The 19,218-nt window shown below is 42.9% G+C and overlaps 1 protein-coding gene across 1 annotated transcript in view; it reads left to right on the top strand.

Moving 5' to 3' along the window:
- The window catches only part of FLT3 (fms related receptor tyrosine kinase 3), a 41,780-nt gene that overhangs the window by 14,991 nt on the left and 7,571 nt on the right, over positions 1 to 19,218 (top strand). Inside the window, exons 6-16 of the mRNA XM_052813068.1 lie at positions 1,549 to 1,685; positions 2,291 to 2,430; positions 2,512 to 2,665; positions 7,204 to 7,369; positions 11,383 to 11,489; positions 12,629 to 12,740; positions 14,310 to 14,488; positions 15,952 to 16,064; positions 16,162 to 16,294; positions 16,384 to 16,488; positions 18,133 to 18,243. Coding sequence (XP_052669028.1) covers positions 1,549 to 1,685; positions 2,291 to 2,430; positions 2,512 to 2,665; positions 7,204 to 7,369; positions 11,383 to 11,489; positions 12,629 to 12,740; positions 14,310 to 14,488; positions 15,952 to 16,064; positions 16,162 to 16,294; positions 16,384 to 16,488; positions 18,133 to 18,243 — 1,457 coding nt within the window. The remainder of the gene's footprint in view (positions 1 to 1,548; positions 1,686 to 2,290; positions 2,431 to 2,511; positions 2,666 to 7,203; positions 7,370 to 11,382; positions 11,490 to 12,628; positions 12,741 to 14,309; positions 14,489 to 15,951; positions 16,065 to 16,161; positions 16,295 to 16,383; positions 16,489 to 18,132; positions 18,244 to 19,218) is intronic.

Here is a 19,218-nt window from a genome sequence, read left to right as displayed (position 1 = left end):
TTCTCCAGGCTGAACAACCCCAACTCTCCCAGCCTTTCTCCATCCCTCTGATCATTCTTGTGGCCTTCCTCTGGACCCACTCCAAGAGGTCCACGTCTTTCCTGTGCTGGGGACCCCCGAGCTGAACACAGTACTGCAGGTGGGGTCTTACCAGGGCAGAGCAGAGGAGCAGAATCCCCTCCCTCAACCTGCCAGCACTTCTTTTGATGCAGCCCAGGATACAGTTGGCTTTCTGGGCTGCAAGCGCACATTGCCAGCTCATGTCCAGTTTTTCATCCACCAGTACCCCCGAGTCCTTCTTCACAGGGCTGCTCTCAACCTCTTCATCCCCCAGCCTGTATTGATACCAGGGCTTGCTCCAACCCAGGTGCAGGACCCTTCACTTGGCCTTGTTGAACCTCATGAGGTTCACACGGACCCACTTCTTGAACTTGTCCAGGTCCCTCTGGATGGCATCCCTTCCCTCAGACACATCAACCGCACCACACAGCGTGGTGTCATCTGCAAACTTGCTGAGGGTGCGCTCGATCCCACTATGTCATTGATGAAGATAGTAAACAGCACTGGTCCCAGTACGGACCCCTGACGGACACCACTTGTCACTGATCTCCATTTGGACATCGAGCCGTTGACCACTACCCTCTGGATGTGACCATCCAACCAATTTCTCATCCACCAAACAGTCCACCCATCAAATCCGTATCTCTCCAATTTAGAGAGAAGGGTGTTGTGGGGGACTGTGTCAAAGGCCTTACAGAAGTCCAGATAGATGACATCCATAGCTCTTCCCTTGTCCACTGATGTAGTCCCTCCATCATAGAAGATGACTAGGTTGGTCAGGCAGGACTTGCCCTTGGTGAGGCCATGCTGGCTGTCTCAAATCACCTCCCTGCCCTCCATGTGCCTTAGCATAGCTTCTAGGAGGATCTGTTCCATGATCTTCCCAGGCACAGAGGTGAGGCTAAAATGTCAGTAGTTCCCAGGGTCCTCCTTTCTACCTTTTTTTAAAAGGGGTGCAATTTTTCCCTTTTTCCAGTCACCGGGGACTTCACCTGAAGCATTAGAGCTGGGAAGATGTTACAAGGGGTCATCATTTTCTGAGCTAAATGACTTTTTTTTTCCATTTTATTAATATATAAAGTTGATTCTATTAACAGCGGGAATAATGCCTTTCTCTGCAGCGCGGCAGTTTGGGATCTGGGTCTTACAACAGCTGCTGGATTTGCACCAGCTCCCACCACCAGCAATTCAGAGATGTGGTGTGAAAGCTCGGCCTCTATGATTTCGCTCTTGTCCAGACAGTAGTCACAGCACTACCTGCCTATGAGCCAGTTTGAGCATTCAGGTCATTTCAGCTTATATTCCTGCCTAGGCTGTGACATTTTTATTTTCTTATCTTCACCTTTCCTAGTTCCTTTTTATTCAGCTATGTAAGATCCAGTTTTCCCACTATTGTTTGTATATTCTCATGGCTTGGAGATTTATCAGATTTGTTTGCTTGAGGTTAAAACCAAATGAGTCAATGAATAGTTGTGCTTGTAATTGCAGTTGCCCTGATAAAATGCATGAAGAAACTGGGGAAATAGATGGCATACAGAAGGTACAACACGAATTATTTCAAACTTATATATGGTGCTGTGCAGTTAATGACCTGGGCAGAGAATGCGCCAGCCTCTTTACAATAGGTAACTTCCCTCTAAGGTTTACTTCCATGCGAGCTGGATCCTGCCACTGTAGTTGCACTGCTCATCTGCTTTCTGGGCTAAGCTACTTGTTTGTAATTAGTGGAACAAATCTAACAGTGAATATGGTTGCTCTGTCGCGTGTTTAAAACCTAATTCTAATAGCTGTTTGTGGTCTCTGTAAAAAATGTCCTGCCCTTCTACATTTGCTAAACACCTTTTAACTTTTTCTTCATGCTTTTAGGACTGTGTTGCATGGAAATGCTCTTCAAAGTGTTCTCAAATATATACATTTATAAATAATTATAAATTAATAGATAAATTCAAGTTTGTCTGTTTTTTTAAATGAACCTGACCTGAGTTAAGCTCTGTGCTGAACTGTGCCCTATAGATATCTTGTAAATTATGACAAAATTTGGTTTGAGACATCTAAATCCATCAAATTTACTCATTTCATGATTAATAAGTAATTTTCCCAAATTCTAATTATCATTACAGTGTAATAATGGATGTCTATACAGCATTAGCAGAAAAAATGTTCATCTAACTGAGCATTTTTCCAGGCAAAAAGTGACAGTTGTTTCAGTGACTATGTTTTGATTTTGTAGATTTAAATGAAAGACAAGCAGCACCTTTACCTGAATTACTTCTTAAAGTCGGGGAACCATTGCTGATCAGATGCAGAGCTGTTCACCATAATTATAAATTTGGAATAAAATTATCTTTTGAAAACAAAGAAGTTGAGCAGGTAAGAAGACAGGGCCTGTTTTAAAATGGGTAATATTGGGCACTATCAACTGATTAAATGGGAATCTCTGTTGAAAACTAGGATCGCCAGTTTGAAGGATTAGAATATCAAACAGATCACTCAGCAGTTCGGATCCAGTATGCATTTGCTTCAGCGGCAGGAAGAAGTGATAGTGGACATTATACCTGTTCTTCTACCGTTCATCTGAATCAAACTGCTTTGGTTACAGTTTTAGGTAATTCCAACCCCCGCTGTTAATTTTGTCCCTTGGTTGGTTGTTTTGCTTTGTTTTCCATGTGGCAGTTCTTTGCTTGCAGGTATGCAGCAAATGTTTACAGTTCCTTTTCTAAGGAGAACGTCTGTTTGCACTTACTGGCAGTCCAGGAGAGCCAAGAGATTAATCTGAATCAAGTCATTCTGGACCTGAAGATAATCAACATTTTCTTTGTATTGCTTTTCAAATAATTCCCCCCAAAAGACAGTGCTTTTAGAAGTGCAATGAAATGGAGCTGTTTAGAGATCTAGTCTACATGATTGTTTCAATGGTATGTCTAGAAACACAGGCTGGGATTCATCTCACGTTATTGTAGGTGACTCTCAGCCGGCGTGACACAAGGCCGTGGTGGCTTTTCGTGGGGACACGAAGCTATAGGGTCCCCAGGGACTATGCCTTGGGCTTTCTGGGCAGGGGGGAGCAGTTGTTTAGCCCTTCTCTGTGCCACCAACTCAGATGTTGGCAGCTGCAGAGCACATACAAACAGCTAGAGGTAAAGCACTGCAGAAAACACCGTTTCTGGAGCTGGCCAAGAATATGAAATGCATGACCTGCCCTGCATGTTCAGCTGTTAACGCTCCATGTATTAGTTTGGCCAGAGTCTGGAAGGACCAGGGACTGGTTCCAACTAATGTGAGACAGAAATGTCCTGCTGTGAGTCCAGTATGGGCTTTGAAAATCTGCAGCCGTGGCCTCAGTCTCCACCTTACCACTCGCTCCCACTGCATCTCCCTTTCGCTCACTCACGTACGACACCTCCACCCCACCTTTGCTGCACCTTCGGAGGTGGGGAGGTAAGGCAGAGGCTCTCGTGGCCTCTGCTCTGCTCTTTCGTATGGTCCCTTCAGGTGCTCATTGCTCTGATACAGAAAAAAGCAGATACAAAATCCGTACCAGACCTGACCTGGCTCCGACAGGAAGGAATCGAGCAGTTGCAAGTTCTTGGTGGTGGGCTCTCCCGCTCAAAACCCAGAACAAACAAGAAATGACTCTTTCGGCTTATGGCAAGGGAGTGACTGGCAGGTGGCCATTTGAGTTTGCCAAATTTTTTATGGGAAAGTAAATCTGGGGAAGAATTTTAGCTCCAATACTGGTAGCAGAAAAGAAATTAAAACTTTTGTGTTAATGGAGAATGTAAGCCCAGAGAGATGATGAATAGCAAGTGCTGCTATACAGAAGTGCTGCTGCAGCTGTGATGGATCTGAAGGAAAACCTGAAACTAGAGAGAAAACTACTCCAGTGTTATTGGTTGTTCTGCCTGTCTCCTGCTTTCCAGGCACTGAAGGGAACCATCCTCTTAACACCAAGCTACACAAGGCCTGAAAATTTTAAAAATCAAAAGCATACCAAAGCAAACATCACTCTACTTAAGCAACATGTTGATTTAAAAGCCAGCGGTGTTGAAGTTAGACCAAAACAGCCCCGACTGCAAACCTTGTTTCTCAGATGGAAATAATACACAATAGGCATAAGTCTGGAAATAAGGCATAAAAAGGAAAGCTGTAGTTAGGACGGTGCTGCTGGAGTAGGCACTGGGAGTAGTTTTTTGACTGGCGTGCCTGGAGTTGCAGTCTGTAGCCCTGAGAACAAGGCGCTCTGAAGCACTCACCACACATTTGACCTTAGATGTAGCTGCTCTCAGAGTTTACAACACCTAGGCTAGGAATGGTAGGAAGTGAGAATACTTACCCCAGTCTCTTCAGAAATTACTTTCCCAGTACAATATCCTCTTTTCAGCTTCTGCCTACCACTGAGCAGGAAGTTCTCTCATCATTTACAATAACTGAGCACGATACCTGGGCATTTTTTTCTACAGACATCTTCATAGTAAACAGGAGCGTAGGGGTGAGGGGGTAGCGTAGAGGTAGGGCAAGATCCTGTTCTTTCTCAGCACTGGTGCCCAGTTCAGAAATAGTGGCTTCTTGGATCCATAAACTATCATCAGGTGTGTGTATGTGTCACAGCAACAGGGGATATTTGAGTCACTGCCCCCGGAAGGCTGTATTTCTGAGTGGGCTATTTTTTGACTGAGATACGCCAAGCCACAATGATTGTCCTTAATACCCCTTATGCCAACAAAACTTCTGAGGGCTCATTGGCTTTGCTGATGAAAAAAATCTGTTTGGTTACTTACATGGTGGATTAAAGTGGGAGGATGTTGTCATACCTAGCTAACAGCCGTGCTTCTCTCTCCGAGGTTATACAGGGACATCCTGTGCTTCTGATCCACCCCAGCCTTTAGCCTAATGTATTAATGACAACCAGTGAATTTGTGCTAGCATCCCAGGTGCAGTTTTGGCAGTGGTACAGATTTCACTCAGTTGTCCGTGTCATAGGGTTGCAGTTTCTGAAATCAGTGTCCTACCTTTAAACCATCGCTGTGCGTGAGCCAGCAGCTATAGCTACACTGGGAATGGTCATGATGTAACTTAACCAAGAGAAAACCGATTTGTTTGGCACATACTGCATTGCCTGGGGAGCCTGGCTAGCATAACTACGTTGATGGGTGGTCTTCTGGTCTCTAGTAACGCCTTGCAGCCAGACAGCTCTGGTTTGCTCTTTGCTAATTGATGCTTCAACCAACTTATCCCATCTTGTGTAGCTGGTCAGGTCAGGCAGGGTGGTTAGGCCACTTTAAAGCACAACAGAGATAATGCCAACAACTGCAGCTGCAAGGCTTTTTGTTTCTGCACTTCTTATGCTCGATTTCCACCAGTGTTGACTAAAGAATTTTTAGCATTACACAATCTTGATTCAGGAATATGCAAGCTATTTTGCAGCATGTTAGGTTTAAAGCAACAAATAAACAAATACAATAAATACAGAGACTTGAAAGCTTTGATTCCAGTCTCAATAATTTCATGTCACGTCTCTGTCATTGCTGAATAATTGTGTTCACTGTTTCTCTGGCAGAAATACACTTAAGCCTGCCAAAAAAATGATAAGCCAAGCAATAATGTGCTATTTTCTTTCTCCTTCAAGAGAGAAACTACTTTTTCTGAGTTGTTTTCCAGAGAAATGGCATACCCTGCTCCAAGGTCCTTGTGCGCACTCTGGAGAAAGTCTTTACTCTTGGCTGGTTGTGTTGTTAACAGTACACACAGAGATGACATTCTGCCTGGAAGGATGAGGTCCAAAAGATCATTCAAATGATGAAGGTCCAATTTATAAAACCAATAAGCCTTTAATATCAGAAAGTAGGAGAACAGTCATGAAAGGAATTGCTTTTTTTTAAAAAATACTGACATTTTTGTGGTTTATATGGGAGTTTCCAGATAGCATTTTTTAAACCAGTAAGCTAGGCAGAGATAAAACATGCCAAGCAGAATATAAGGTTATAACCAGAAGAAAAACACTCAAAAGGAAAAACCTAGTCCAGCAATATTTTCACAGGGCAGTTTTTCACCATGTGGCTGATTAAACACTGGCACAAGTTTCCCAGAGGTTGTAGAGTCTGCTTCCTCGGAGATACCCCAAACTCAGCTGGACATGGCTCTGGGCAACCTCATCTAGTTGGACCTGCTCGGAGCAGGAGCTGGACTAGACATCTCCGGAGATCTCTTCCAATGTATATGATTCTGTGATTTTTACAGAGCTGATCCTAGCCCCACTGATGCCTCTAGGGCAGCCTCCTCCCACTAGTGTCTGCCGTTCAGTCTCTTTGGGTGGGATTCATTTCACGTCATGAGACATCTAGCCCCAGCAATGACTTTTGTTCCTTCAGCAGTCAGCGTCGAGAGACAGATATTTCCAGAAGCAGTTCGGTACATCTTTGTTATGTTCGATTTTAGGATGGGATACATCTGGACATGCCTGTCTCATTCTACTGAGTTTATCAGAGGTCCAAACAAGTAGCTTAGGTGGGTCGCTGAACTTCTGACAGCTCCATTAGGTGAAACTAATCCCACCCTTGCAGGGCAAGTACCAGCAGCTCATGGTTCATGCACATCTTCAAAACACTTTTTCATGTTGCTGTTGTCTTGCATCAAATATGTCTAATTTAGATGGAGAAATAAAGGAGCAGCTACAAGACTAATTTGCAAAATCTTCAGCTCATTTCAGGGAAGGAGAAACAACTACTATCAACATCTGACTATGCTGGTGGTGCCACCTGGTTTTGTTCCCTGTTAGAGGAAAGCCAGGAGATGCAGCTGTTAACAACTGGAACACATACCTAAAACGAACCAAATAAATAATGGTGGTGTTAGCCCTGTGGCTCTATAGGGCAGACTGGGGAGAAATGTTGGACCATTTTGGAAGGGCTCTGGTCTGACCAAATATGCAACTTCAGCAGGTTCAGATCATTTGTCTGCAGCTGAACACAGTGACATCATTTCAATACTATTTTGAAGCATTATCTTATTTTGATTAACAGGATGCTTTTTGTGATGTAACATGGTGCTTTTTTTTCTTGTGATAACCAAAGTGAAAAACATATAGATGTCAAAATTCCTTCAATAAGCAGTCCAGCCTTTGTAAATTTTTTTCTTTTTTTTCAGAAAAAGGATTTATAAATATAACCAACTCTAAAGACGATTTTGAAATTGGTGAGGAAGAGTTTTGCTTTGAAGTTAACTTTACAGCATATCCACCAGTTAGATGCATGTGGCTATCTTCCCAAAAAATGTTTCCATGTAAACAAAGTTACAGTGTGGATGGACGCAGGTACTTGAATATTTTGGAATAATTTGATATAATAATTTTTCTTTTTTATATCTCATTTAGACTGCTTACTGTCCATGTTTTGTACTCTGTGTTTTTAAAATGTGGATGGGCCATGCGATAAAGCTGTGTTAACAAAAGGCACTCAAACATTATTTTGGCTTTCAACAGCAGTTCATGTAGCTAACTTCTAGGACCACTTTATTCTCCATGTTATACTGAACCCTTTGGTGAGTAAGTTAAGCATCTAGCAACCCTCTAGTTAATATGTATTTTGCCATTCCCCTTCTCTCTAATATAATTTCTCAGTTACAGATCTCTTGCAGCTTTCATACTGGATCACAAGTTCTACATGTTCCCCTTTTGTCATCCTGTTCTTGATGATGTTCCCAGTGTCTTTCAAACTGCTCAAATCAACTCCAGGGCCCCCTAGTTTCCCAGGCCACTGTTAGATCTGTTCAACTGTGCCTGTGCCGCAGAAACAAACCGTTCTGCTCATTACCCAGGTCATGTATTCTTCCACTGCTGCAAAACATGTTTTGAATAAACCTGTTAGTTATCTACCTTTTCTGTTATTTCCTACAATGAAGTTCTGGCATGAATCCTGTTTAAGGCTAATGTTTTCTCCATTCCCTAGGCTTTCTAATTTCTTGATAACATTATCTAATTTCCTTCAGAGTTTCTTTCAGAGTAGTCCCATAGCTTTCAAGGTAACAGCTCTTATTCACCTAAATGAAAATAAAGGCAAGCTGCTCTTTTAAAGTTTTAGCTTTAAACCCAAACAGGACCTAGGCAGGAGTTAATATGGCTGCACTGATTTCTTCTCATATTCTTAAAACCTCTCTCAGCATCTGCATAAAACTGTGTCACAGCCTTGATTACACTTTTTATCATTTCTTTCCGTAGTATTTTGGTACACTCATTTTATCTGCTAGCTTGTCAAGTCATCTTTGCAACAGACTAGCCTTTTCATCTGCATCAGATGGTGTATGGGGGTCAGACCTTCATGAGGTTCAGAGACAGCTCAGTTCAGATTAGTAAATTGTCATCTCCTGGCAATGGCCACAGGAACTCTGTCCCTGCTGATAAAGGGAGGGCTGTCAGCAAACTTTGATAGCGTTGGGTGGGTGTTAGTGACTAATCTGCAATGCCTGACATGGGCTAGGCAGATCTGTTCTTTGTGGTCAAGACTGATTTTGGAAATGATGTCTCAGAGGACAGCCACGAGCGCTTGCTCATCCTTGTCCAGTAGGCACCTCCCTCCAGCTGATAATGCCGAACTGATTTGCTTTGCAGCTGGTACGGACCTCTTCTCACTGCTCGTAAGAGCAGGAGTCAGTTTTGCTTGGATGATTGACAGCTGGTGTAAATTCAATCCAGATAAGAAGAAGGTGCCAGGGACTGGGCCAACAATAACAATTTTGAGAACTCTTGAAATAGCTTAGGCGACCCTCATTAATCGGGAAGGTTGCTGGCAGCCTGGGATTTATGAGTCACTCCAGAGAGCCTTTGCAGCACAGCAGTAGCGGTTGCTGAGCGCTGATCCCCATCTGCCGGGCAGGGGAAAGTCCGGCCGCTCTCCCTGGAGCAGCGCGTCCTGGGCCGGCTCAGCCATCGCCAGCCCTGCACCGGCCACCGGCCACCGGCCACCGGCCACCTCACCGCCCCAAGCATCGCTGGAGCTTGGCCTGGAGGCTGCTTCAAACAGATAACTCGGCCATCCATCCGACTGCACTGTTGATTAAATAAATCTTTTTTTTTTTAATGTTCATTTTAGGTAGTTATACTTTGCATTTATTTATCAACCTATTTATTTTATGGAAAAATATAATTGAGGGAAGAATATATGAATTTGGCAATTATTTCATCTGACAACTACATTCTTCTGTACAGACATTCCTCACAGCTATCCAGTTTTGGTTGAATACTAGCATTGGATAGACACATCCCACCTGAGGAAAAAGAGCAGAGGTAGATACTTCATTCAGTTTGAAGCGCCCAGAAGCGGCAAGGGGTAGGGAGGTCAGGAGATTCTGCCTGCAAGCTGTAGCACCGCAGATTTCAATGTGATTTTAAAGCAGAAAGTTTCTTGAAACAAAACAAAAAAGGTCATCACACATCTTAATGTATTGTGAGTCTAACTTTGCGTATTTTAGTTGACTTCTGTGTAAACCCATCTCTCAACACTTCTACTTTATTCCTTTCATATCCTTTTTCATTTCCTATTTTTCTCTTTTTTTGATTTCTGCCATTTCCTTATCAAATTGTTCCTCCTGATTATAGATCATATTAAATTTTATTAATTATCTCTGTCCGCTGCTTTAGCTTTTAATTTCAAGTCCCAGGGATTCATCTCTCCCATCACTGCCCTTACGCGTTTACAGACATTCCTTCAGAATTTCCATTTTCTATTTGCTTTTGTTGTCTCTCTGTTTTAGCACACTGCTGATTTTCACTTCCCTCATAAGAGCAAATGAGTTTTCATACACAGAATGACCTCTGTTAAATTTATAATACTTATTTCACATCCTCACATCCCCTTATATTTTCAGGTATCAAAGACACGCTTTTAAAATTATTTTCTAATTATTTCATTAGGATTTAATCCTTCAGACCTAGGATTTTGAAAGCAATGAATGATTTGTAGTTTCTCCTGCCTTCAGTATCCATTTTGAGGCAACTTAAAAGGGGTCTGATTTTAAAAGGTCCCTGAGTTCAAGAACATCTTTAAGGCTATTTCAGGTGAAGACATTCAAAAGTCAATAACCGTATGGAGGTGTTGCCTTAGTCAGAAGGCAAAATTGCCAGTGGCTTCGATGCGAGTTCTCCTGCTTTACAATTGTGAGGTGATACTTAGTTCCTTTGCATGTATCTTGCTTAATGAGAAATACCCTGGGTTTAGTTCTCTGGATTTCGAGCTCATTACTGCCTTCTCTTACTTTGCAAATTGCTGGTATGGGCTGTCTTTTTTTCTCTCTGCTTCAAACTCCCTGATACACCTGCTTGCCTTTACCACTAAAACTGAGTTGGGAGTCTCCTACCCGGTGATCCTTGAGCAATCAGCCAAAACATCTGCCCCCAATATGCCAGCAACCAAACCTAAGAAGAGATGTTCTTAAGTGCTCTTCTAATGTTGATGAACTGCAATAGCTACCATTTAAATCCGACAATCGTCCTGACAACAATAACCTAGTCAAAAGGACAGAAATAGGATGCCATCTCTGTAAGATGATATATTCCCTTTGTGCCTCATCCCATGTCTCATAAACCAGTGACTCAATGGGTCAGATGTGCATGAATCTTTAAGTGTCTGCAGTCCTCCGTTATTAGCTTCTGCCCAGGGACTTGTTAGAGCCATCCCTCCCCATTTCCATTGTCACAAGCCATCTCCTGCATGGTTTGGGTCTTGGTTTGCTGCCATCGCCATAGGGGTTAGTAGAAGGCTGGCCTTCCTCCTGCAGAAATATCTTGATGGTTGGTGCTTTGTCTCACTGACAATGAACTTCTGATGATCTTATTTCTGAGTTTCCGTCAGATCTTTCCATTTGGAGAGGTTTATCTCATATGACCCTACCTGTCATTGTTATTTCCTAGTACTGTTTATCATATCACCTAGAAACTCCCATCAAAATCGTTTGGAGAGTAGAGAGTTTGATCCTTTGCTGGTCTTAGCACCTGTGCCAGGGTGTGTTATATACCTTGTCTTCCAATGGACTGGTAACAAAATCACAACCTGACAGACCAGATGCACTCCATGAACTGTGAGGAAAATTGCAGAATAAAATCAATACTGCAGGAAAAAAACAAATGCTCTCATCAAGACAGTTACATTCTGGTTTATATTCTCTAAGCAAAATCAGACAGGTTTATATTCTCTAAGCAACAATAATTTTGTCTGGGTTCCTCGTTAGAAGATGTTGAATTGTTTCAAATAGATATATATGAGTCTTGACTACATTTAAAATCTTTTTCATGTCGGTCTTTTGTCCTTTTCCCTCCTTTTCTTTGCTCCACAGCATTTCGTCAAAGTTCTGCAACCATCAGCACCAGTCTGGGATATATGTATTTTATGCCGAAAATGATGATACGGTCGTGACAAAAAAATTCACTCTGTACGTGAGAAGTAAGTGAGAAAATAATCCCTGTGAATATTTGGCAAAGTCTGGGATTTCGCCACTGATATAAATGGAGCTAATATGTTGTTTTTCCCTTGGTACTCCCCATTTAATTTGCATAGATTTATTGTTAAAAATGGAGGAGCACAAGGCAAAAACGTGATTCTCTTCACACTGCACTCCACTACTGAAATCCAGGCACTGGGTCAGAGAAGGATGCTGGCTGCTTGTGGGTCATATTTCTTGTGTTGGTCAGGGATGGAGAACAGAGGAAGGAGGAGGAAGTTATTAATTTTTTTCTCTTCCCTTTAGTCTGCCATAAACAGAGAGGACAGAATATGAGGAATTAGTCATATACTGAGAAAACTAATACTTCTTAAGAAAACCACAAAGCGTAGGAGCTCTGTAAAATATAGTGATTCCATTCTAACTCTACAGAGCTGGAAGATATGTGACTGCTGTAGAGACCACATGAGATACACAGCGAGAGGAAAGACTTATCCTCATTAGGTGTTAGCTTTCTGTGGTGTGTTCATGTCATTATTTTTTTTCATAATGGCATTTGTGAGTTAATGCAGTTATTCTGGAGACCCTTTGGTGTATAACACGTATGTTAGAGCTGCAGTGCCTCATGTGATTCACACCCACGCACAATCTTTACTGGTGCTCTCACTTATCTCAGTTCTGCCACGTGACTGCAGCATCTCAGCCTTGCTCTAGGTCAGGGAGCATTATTTATTATCTATTATTTATACAGGGAGCCTCTGCGCCCATTTTGTACAAGCCGGACACCCGGAACTGGGGTGCAGGGGAGTCCTAGGGCTGAATGCTTGCTTCTTGCTTCCGAAAAGCAGAAGTCAAGACTTCTAATTTTGGCTCTGCCACTGGTTTGGTCTGGCTGTGCCTGTACAGAGAAGTGGCTGCTCCCCTCGCCTTGCCCATGCTGCCGTCCCGCAGAACCGAGGTGCGAGGCTGGAGGAAGGAGGACTGAGGGCTGCATGCAGGTCTCACAGGGACGTGCGGGTGGGTTATTTTGAAAACACAGAAGCAGACCTTGGTCTTGGCAAACGTAGCGTTGCCACATAAATGTAAAGGATTTGGTCACTGAAGTGCTGACAGAAATTTGTCTTGTGTTATCTTGCTGCAGGAAAGCCTGAAATAACGATGCGGTTGTCGTTCAAGCAGATCTCCTGCGTCGCTGACAGTTACCCTGCCTCATCCTGGGTTTGGAGGAACTGTCCCAAACTGAACTCATCCATGTAAATCATTTTCCCTCTTTTTGATTCATTGCAAAGACCATATCTGAGCTACCCTTGGTTAAATGAAGACTGGCCTGTAAGAAACTAAGTGTAAAATGAACCCTCAACCATTTGTACAAGGAGATGTGGGCCCACCCCAGGGGAACCAGATCACCAAAACTAGGGGAAGTTTTCAATTTTTTTATTGGCATCAAATGAAGTCTATAAAGATCTGTATCTCAGGCTCTTTACACTGAAATAAACCCCACCGGGTTTATATCAACAGTTAGGTAGTTGCAGAGTCTAATCTAAGTTTTTCTCTTGGCCTGTCAAACTTAGAGGGCATTCAGGGAATGAATTGGTTAATGGGGGCTTGATTAATTGGTTAAGCTTTGGTTAATACAGCTCTTACAGTGACATGTTACCAAAGCCAGTAAAATCAGTGAGAGTGTTTCCAGTAAAGTTAGTGAGAGTGTTTCCATTTCCTCTATTTATTTAGGGCAATGAGTCAGGCCCTAAAATTTCAAGAGATGCTGAAACAGCTTTGAGCTGTTTTATGAACTCTGCATCTTTTATTTTAGATATGCCAAAGAACTAATAATCCCATGGTGCAGAAGAGTACTGGTTCAAATTATCTTTTGGAAGATTGTGGATAAAGCTCTAAGTATTTTAACTAGATATAAAAAAATATCTAGACCATTTTCTCATGCATACCTCTCAAAAGGCTTCCTAACATCAATCTGTGCAGAAATGGAAGAGGAAGGAAAACATCCAGCTAGTCAGTTTAAAATACTCCTTAAAACAAATTTCTGGAAAGAAAATGCTGTGACATTTCTTTTCTTGGGAACTTCCACATGTAGAAGCTAGTACTATGTGTAGAGCTGAATAAATTTTACTTATTTACTTACTTTCTCATTTATTTATGTGGACAGTAAATTAGGCAGTAAGCTGATGAATGATAGAAAAGCTAAAAGTGAAATTATCTCTGTGTTGGCTTCCTTTCCCTCGAGTATAACATTCCCTCTTTCTACATATCAGGTCTTAAATAAGTCATTAATACAGGGTGGATGCTCTCCGTCTTGAGTGACAGAAAATTCAGGTTGAAAGCACATACCTTCAGGGAAAGGAGTTAGAACTTTTACTGTGGGTTCATTTTGGAGTTATTGTTTTAGTAGCGGCTCATTTGGAACTGCTCAGCGGTTTGAGTGTTTGAGGTAAAGGTGAAACCAGTGGGAATAGACGTGGTGGCGGGGGTCGTGTCAGCTGTGAAATTGGTGGAGGTCCTGGAGGTCAGGGGTTGCAGGTGCCCTGCCAAGGCAGTGATGGAGCGTGGGAGTAAGCCCAGTGTAGGAGGTGGGGAGCCCAGTTCACCCCCTGCTGACCCTGCCATGTCCATCACAAAAAAATAAGACTGGCGACTGCTCTGAAGCCTCACTCTAACAGTGACAAATAAAAACCAAACCCATCTATCCCTCCCTCCTTGCCTCCCTTCCAACACAGACGTAAGACGTGTTTTGAAGCATCCCACCTTCTCCCCTGGAAAATGCCACCGTGAGCCAAAAATCAAAACTGGTCTGCTTTCTTTTTCAGCTGTACAGAAGAAATCACTGAGGGGATTCACAACTTCTTGCCAGAGAGGAGATCCCTGGGGTCGTGGATTTCAAGCAGTACTTTAGATGTAAAGGAGACAGCAACAACCTTCTCCGTGGAGTGCTGTGCAAACAATTCTGCCGGTTCAGCCTGTGAAAGGAGTTTCATTAACCTGTCAGGTACCATAAGCCAGTGTTTTAGCACAGGTTTTCTCAATTAAAGCTGGCGTGGTACAACTTACGGTATTTTTTTATCTGGCTAAATGGCTGACTGTGCAATGGCACTGCAGGTAAAACACAAGCGCTGTGTGTCTACAGTGTGGGAAACAGTGGGTGAGTGGGAGATACGTGTCTCTTTTCTCCGGTCCCAAAGCGGGGGCCACCCTCATTAAAATGAGCAGAAATTTGACACAAATAGAAAGTGCAGGATGGAGCCATGGCAATGCTGGGATCTGCTTTTTTATTTCATCTTAGTAATTCCTACCTGAAACCTGGAGGCATCAGCTTTGGGAAGAGCTGAAGCCACTTTGGTAGCTGGTGGCAGATGTTGGCTGTTGTTCCTCTCCTGGAGGTCACTGTGGTGCTGCCAGAAATGCCCATGGGACCTCTCCTCACCCCATGGAGGTCATTGCACGCCCAAGCAAGAGCGTGACTGAACCAACAGACCCACTCAAGAGTCAGTCCCTGTCTGGGAAACAGGAGTGAGTACCGGGGGAGAGACCTTCTTCAACTGCTGTAGGCAGGTGGCAGAAGGCTAAGCCCTGGTTTGGGAACTGCTGTGCAGTCTCTCTTCTTGTCAAGGGCATGAGAGATTCTTTCCTTGTTGAACAAGAAAGTCAATATGATTATTTGCCCATGCACTTTATACTTGTAACACCATATACGTTCCACAGGGCAAAATATTTCAGGTACAGGGAACATGCTGTGGCATCTGGGAAGTGTTTTGAAGCACCCAGATATCTGCAGTACAGAGATTTCCTTTGTCATGGATAAACAAGCTGTTTGGTGCTTTTGACTACAGCTGGCAGAAGCTGTGACTACTGATAGAGTTTGAGCATTCACGTTGAAATTACAATAGAAAGTAAGCATAATACTTATGCTCTTAGAAGCTACCAGAATATGAGGGTAGGTCTCATGTAATGCTCACCTACCCACCGGCGCCTTCTAGTATGGTCTTGGCTTGTTAAGATTGCTCCTGGCTGAGCAGCAGAGCCATTCTCCCAGCAGTTTGTGTACAGCCCACCCACTGCTAACTGGTGCTTCGGTACCTAACGTACATTGCTCGGGGGAAGGCGCAGGGAGAGAGGAGGGAGATGCGATGAGAAGAGGAATTGGTTATTCCTGTTTATGCTCACAAACTCCAATCCCTGGATCACACCAACACCTCTGTTCACTTAGATTTATTAATTGGTGTAGCATTTTGGGGGGAATTAAAACAGATGTCAGAATTGCCCTGCACGTAACACCTCCTGCCCGGCTCCTTGCTTTGCATGTGGCTCCATCTCATTCCCGGTGCAGAGGAGGCTCAGGCATGAGAGGACTGCAAACTGACAGAACTGACCAAGCCACCACGAGTTCTCCTTGCACCTTTAGCTGTATACACAAGCTCTCATTCAGTGGGTAGTAATATGTATCTCTTAAAGTTGCAGGAGCTGTTTCTTCCCCCCCGGACAATGCTGCATTCTATGTCTCTGTTGGATTTTTCCTCCTATTGATCGCTTTTTTGTTTGTATTCATTTTTCATAAATACAAAAAGGTAAAAGCAAACATAAATACTTGCCCCTTCTTCTTTTGTTCTTACCAGGCTGCTGCTTCTCCTCTAAGATTTATTCCACTGTTTTTTTCTTCCAAAGCAATTCAGATACGAAAGCCAGTTGCAAATGATACAGATGATAGGCCCATCGGATAACGAGTACATCTACATCGACTTCAGACAATTGGAATATGACCTCAAATGGGAATTTCCCAGGGAAAATCTGGAATTTGGTGAGCAGTCTGTAAGGCAAACACCAATGCTGGAGTAGTAGCCTGTGCTGTACCAGCTGCGAATAATATTGGCATATTGTGTCTTGTAGGACAGGTCCTCGGTTCTGGGGCTTTTGGGAGAGTGGTGAATGCGACAGCTTATGGAATTAGCAATGCAGGAGATTCAGTCCAGGTCGCAGTCAAAATGCTAAAAGGTACGATAAATTCTGGGTGCCTTTCGCAAGCAGTGATGTATTCTAGCGGCTCCAAAGCCGAAGCAGTGTTGGAAATCCCTTTATATACAAACTTTTAGCAGTTACACCTCACAAATACTTGGTTTCGAGATCCTTTCAAAATGCTTTCAAAATCCTGTTTCAGTTTGGAAAGGTATTACTGAAGTGCCTTCTTCCTGCAGCATGTTGCATTTTGTCCTACACACCGGAGGTCTGCGTTGTGTGGGGAAGGATGGAGCTGCTCGGCTCTAAAGAGGATGAATGTAAATTCATAGTGCAGATTAGCCTGCTGGTCACATTGGTGACTCTGTGGACTTTGGTGTAAAATCCCTTTTTCTCATAGCGCTGTCTAGCTGTTGCACTCCCTTCGCCTTCTCTGTCTGAGCTAGCTTGTTTGCAAAACTTCCAGCACATCTCCCTGTAGTCTTTTCTTCTTGATGACACAAAGCAATTTATTTCCATCCCTCCTTATGGGTCAGGCTTCTTAAACCTCTAATACTCCTTGCTGCTTTGCTCTGGCCTCTCTCCAAACTGTCTTGACCCCTCATAAAAGCAGTGACCAGGAGCAAGCCTCCCTGGCAGCAAGCAGAGGAGGAGGGCTGCTTCACTGCATCCCAAGTATCACAACTCTGTTCACAGAATCATAGAATCATAGAATCATTTAGGTTGGAAAAGACCATTAAGACCATCGAGTCCAACCATTAACCTAACACTGCCAAGTCCACCACTAAACCATGTCCCTAAGCACCACATCTACACGTCTTTTAAATACCTCCGGGAATGGTAACTCCACCACTTCCCTGGGGGGCCTGTTCCAATGCTTGACAGCCCTTTCGGTGAAGAAATTTTTCCTAATATCCAATCTAAACCTCCCCTGGTGCAACTTGAGGCCGTTTCCTCCCGTCCTATTGCTTGTTACTTGGGAAAAGAGACTGACACCCACCTCACCCACCTGTTGATACGTAATGGGATGAGCTTCACACCAGCACCAGCACCCTGCTCACCTGTTTGCCAGCACAGTCCCTTCCTGCCAGCACTGCCATCCAGCTCTTCATCCCCTATTTGCATATGTGCATCAGCTTTACGCTTCCTTGGTCTGCTCCTTTGCGGTTGTCTTTATGGAAATTCAACTCGATCGTTTTGGTTCACATCCCCAGTTCACTGAGATGACGAGGACCAAATGCTTGCTGAAAAACAAGGCTAAAGCTATTACTGAAACACAGCGTGGCCTTCTTAGCTATTAGTTTGCAACTGGTTGCATGCCATATGTCTGTTAAGACTTTTTTTCTTATAGCATTTCTCTCCAACAGGGCTGACTGCCATTTTTTCTGTGCTTGTGAACACCTTAATACACTGCTGTCATTCCTTGCCAGCCCAAGAATGACAAATATTAACATTTTATGAGTGCTTTCCCAAGCATATAAATGATCCACACTCACACACACATTTACTTTCCACCTTTGGCTAAATCTTTTTATACTGTACAACAATTTTTTAGGATGTTCCCAAATGTACTGTCAGTCCAATTAATTTGAAATGAAGACTCACATGTGACAAAGCATCGCAACCATTTACATTTTTATTTCTTTGCTGGAGATTTCCAAATCTGTGTTATTACTTTTACAGAAAAACCTGATGCTTCAGAAGAAGATGCTCTAATGTCTGAGCTGAAAATGATGACTCACATTGGAAGCCATGAAAATATTGTGAACCTACTAGGAGCTTGTACTGTGTCAGGTAACATGCAATTGTGGAAAGGTACCAATTAAAAACCTCCAGACTAACGAGGACTCCTGAACAGAAGAGAAGTATCAAGAATTGATTCTTGAAAGCAGTATTAAAAACATCCAAGCCATACTTAATCACCTATTCCTCAGGCTGCTGTTTCTCTCTTCACCCCCGAATCCTGTCTTTGCCCAACCAATTTTGCTGTTCTGTGCTGGCCCAAAAGAAGATGAAGATGAACTGAAAGCAAAGTTAAGGCCATGCATGTGTACAGAAATGAGTCCTTTCTAATTGTACTTGCATGAAGTGATATAACAGCCCTTCTATAGGAGAGGTTTTCCAGTTACAGTGGTGATGGCACTGATACAGGCCAGTTTATTAAGTGAAAAGGAAAAACTTATCTGGTGTAAGGTACTTTTGTATCCATGTGATTGTGTTCAAATAAGAAATCATAATTTATTTTTTTTTCTTTAACCGTGTGCCTTGCCATACAGTGAGGTTGTAGAAAGAAAGGGGAAAATAACTAAAAGCTAGACAGGAATGAAAAGAAACTGAAAAAGAACAGAGGCGGGCAGGAGGGACACCCAAAGAAAGAGGAGAAGTGAATAATGAAAAGAGACAGAACTTTTTAAAGGATTTAATGTAAAAATAAACTGAAGATGGAAAGAACTAAGCAAAGATGGACTAAGATGAAAAAGTGGCACGGTATTTTCATTAATTATACACTAAAGTTATTGTGTAACTCATGTTATCATTGAGGCAATGTACACAGATATTCTTGTCCCACAAACTCCTTCTCTGGCCAGTCCAGCAGTGAACCGGAGCAGATGAAGAGAGGCTAAAGAACACATGGGGAAAGGGTAGGGATTTACCCAGTGTTTGTCCATATCATGAATTATAACGTCTGCACTGAAAAACTTGACAGATTTTCTGCCACAGATATTTTTTAAGTCGGAAAGACCAAAGAGAACAGTTAACTCTTGTTTC

This window comes from Harpia harpyja, chromosome 17, assembly GCF_026419915.1.
Source record: "Harpia harpyja isolate bHarHar1 chromosome 17, bHarHar1 primary haplotype, whole genome shotgun sequence".
NCBI lineage: Eukaryota > Metazoa > Chordata > Aves > Accipitriformes > Accipitridae > Harpia > Harpia harpyja.
This window is presented reverse-complemented; position numbering and strand designations above follow the sequence as displayed.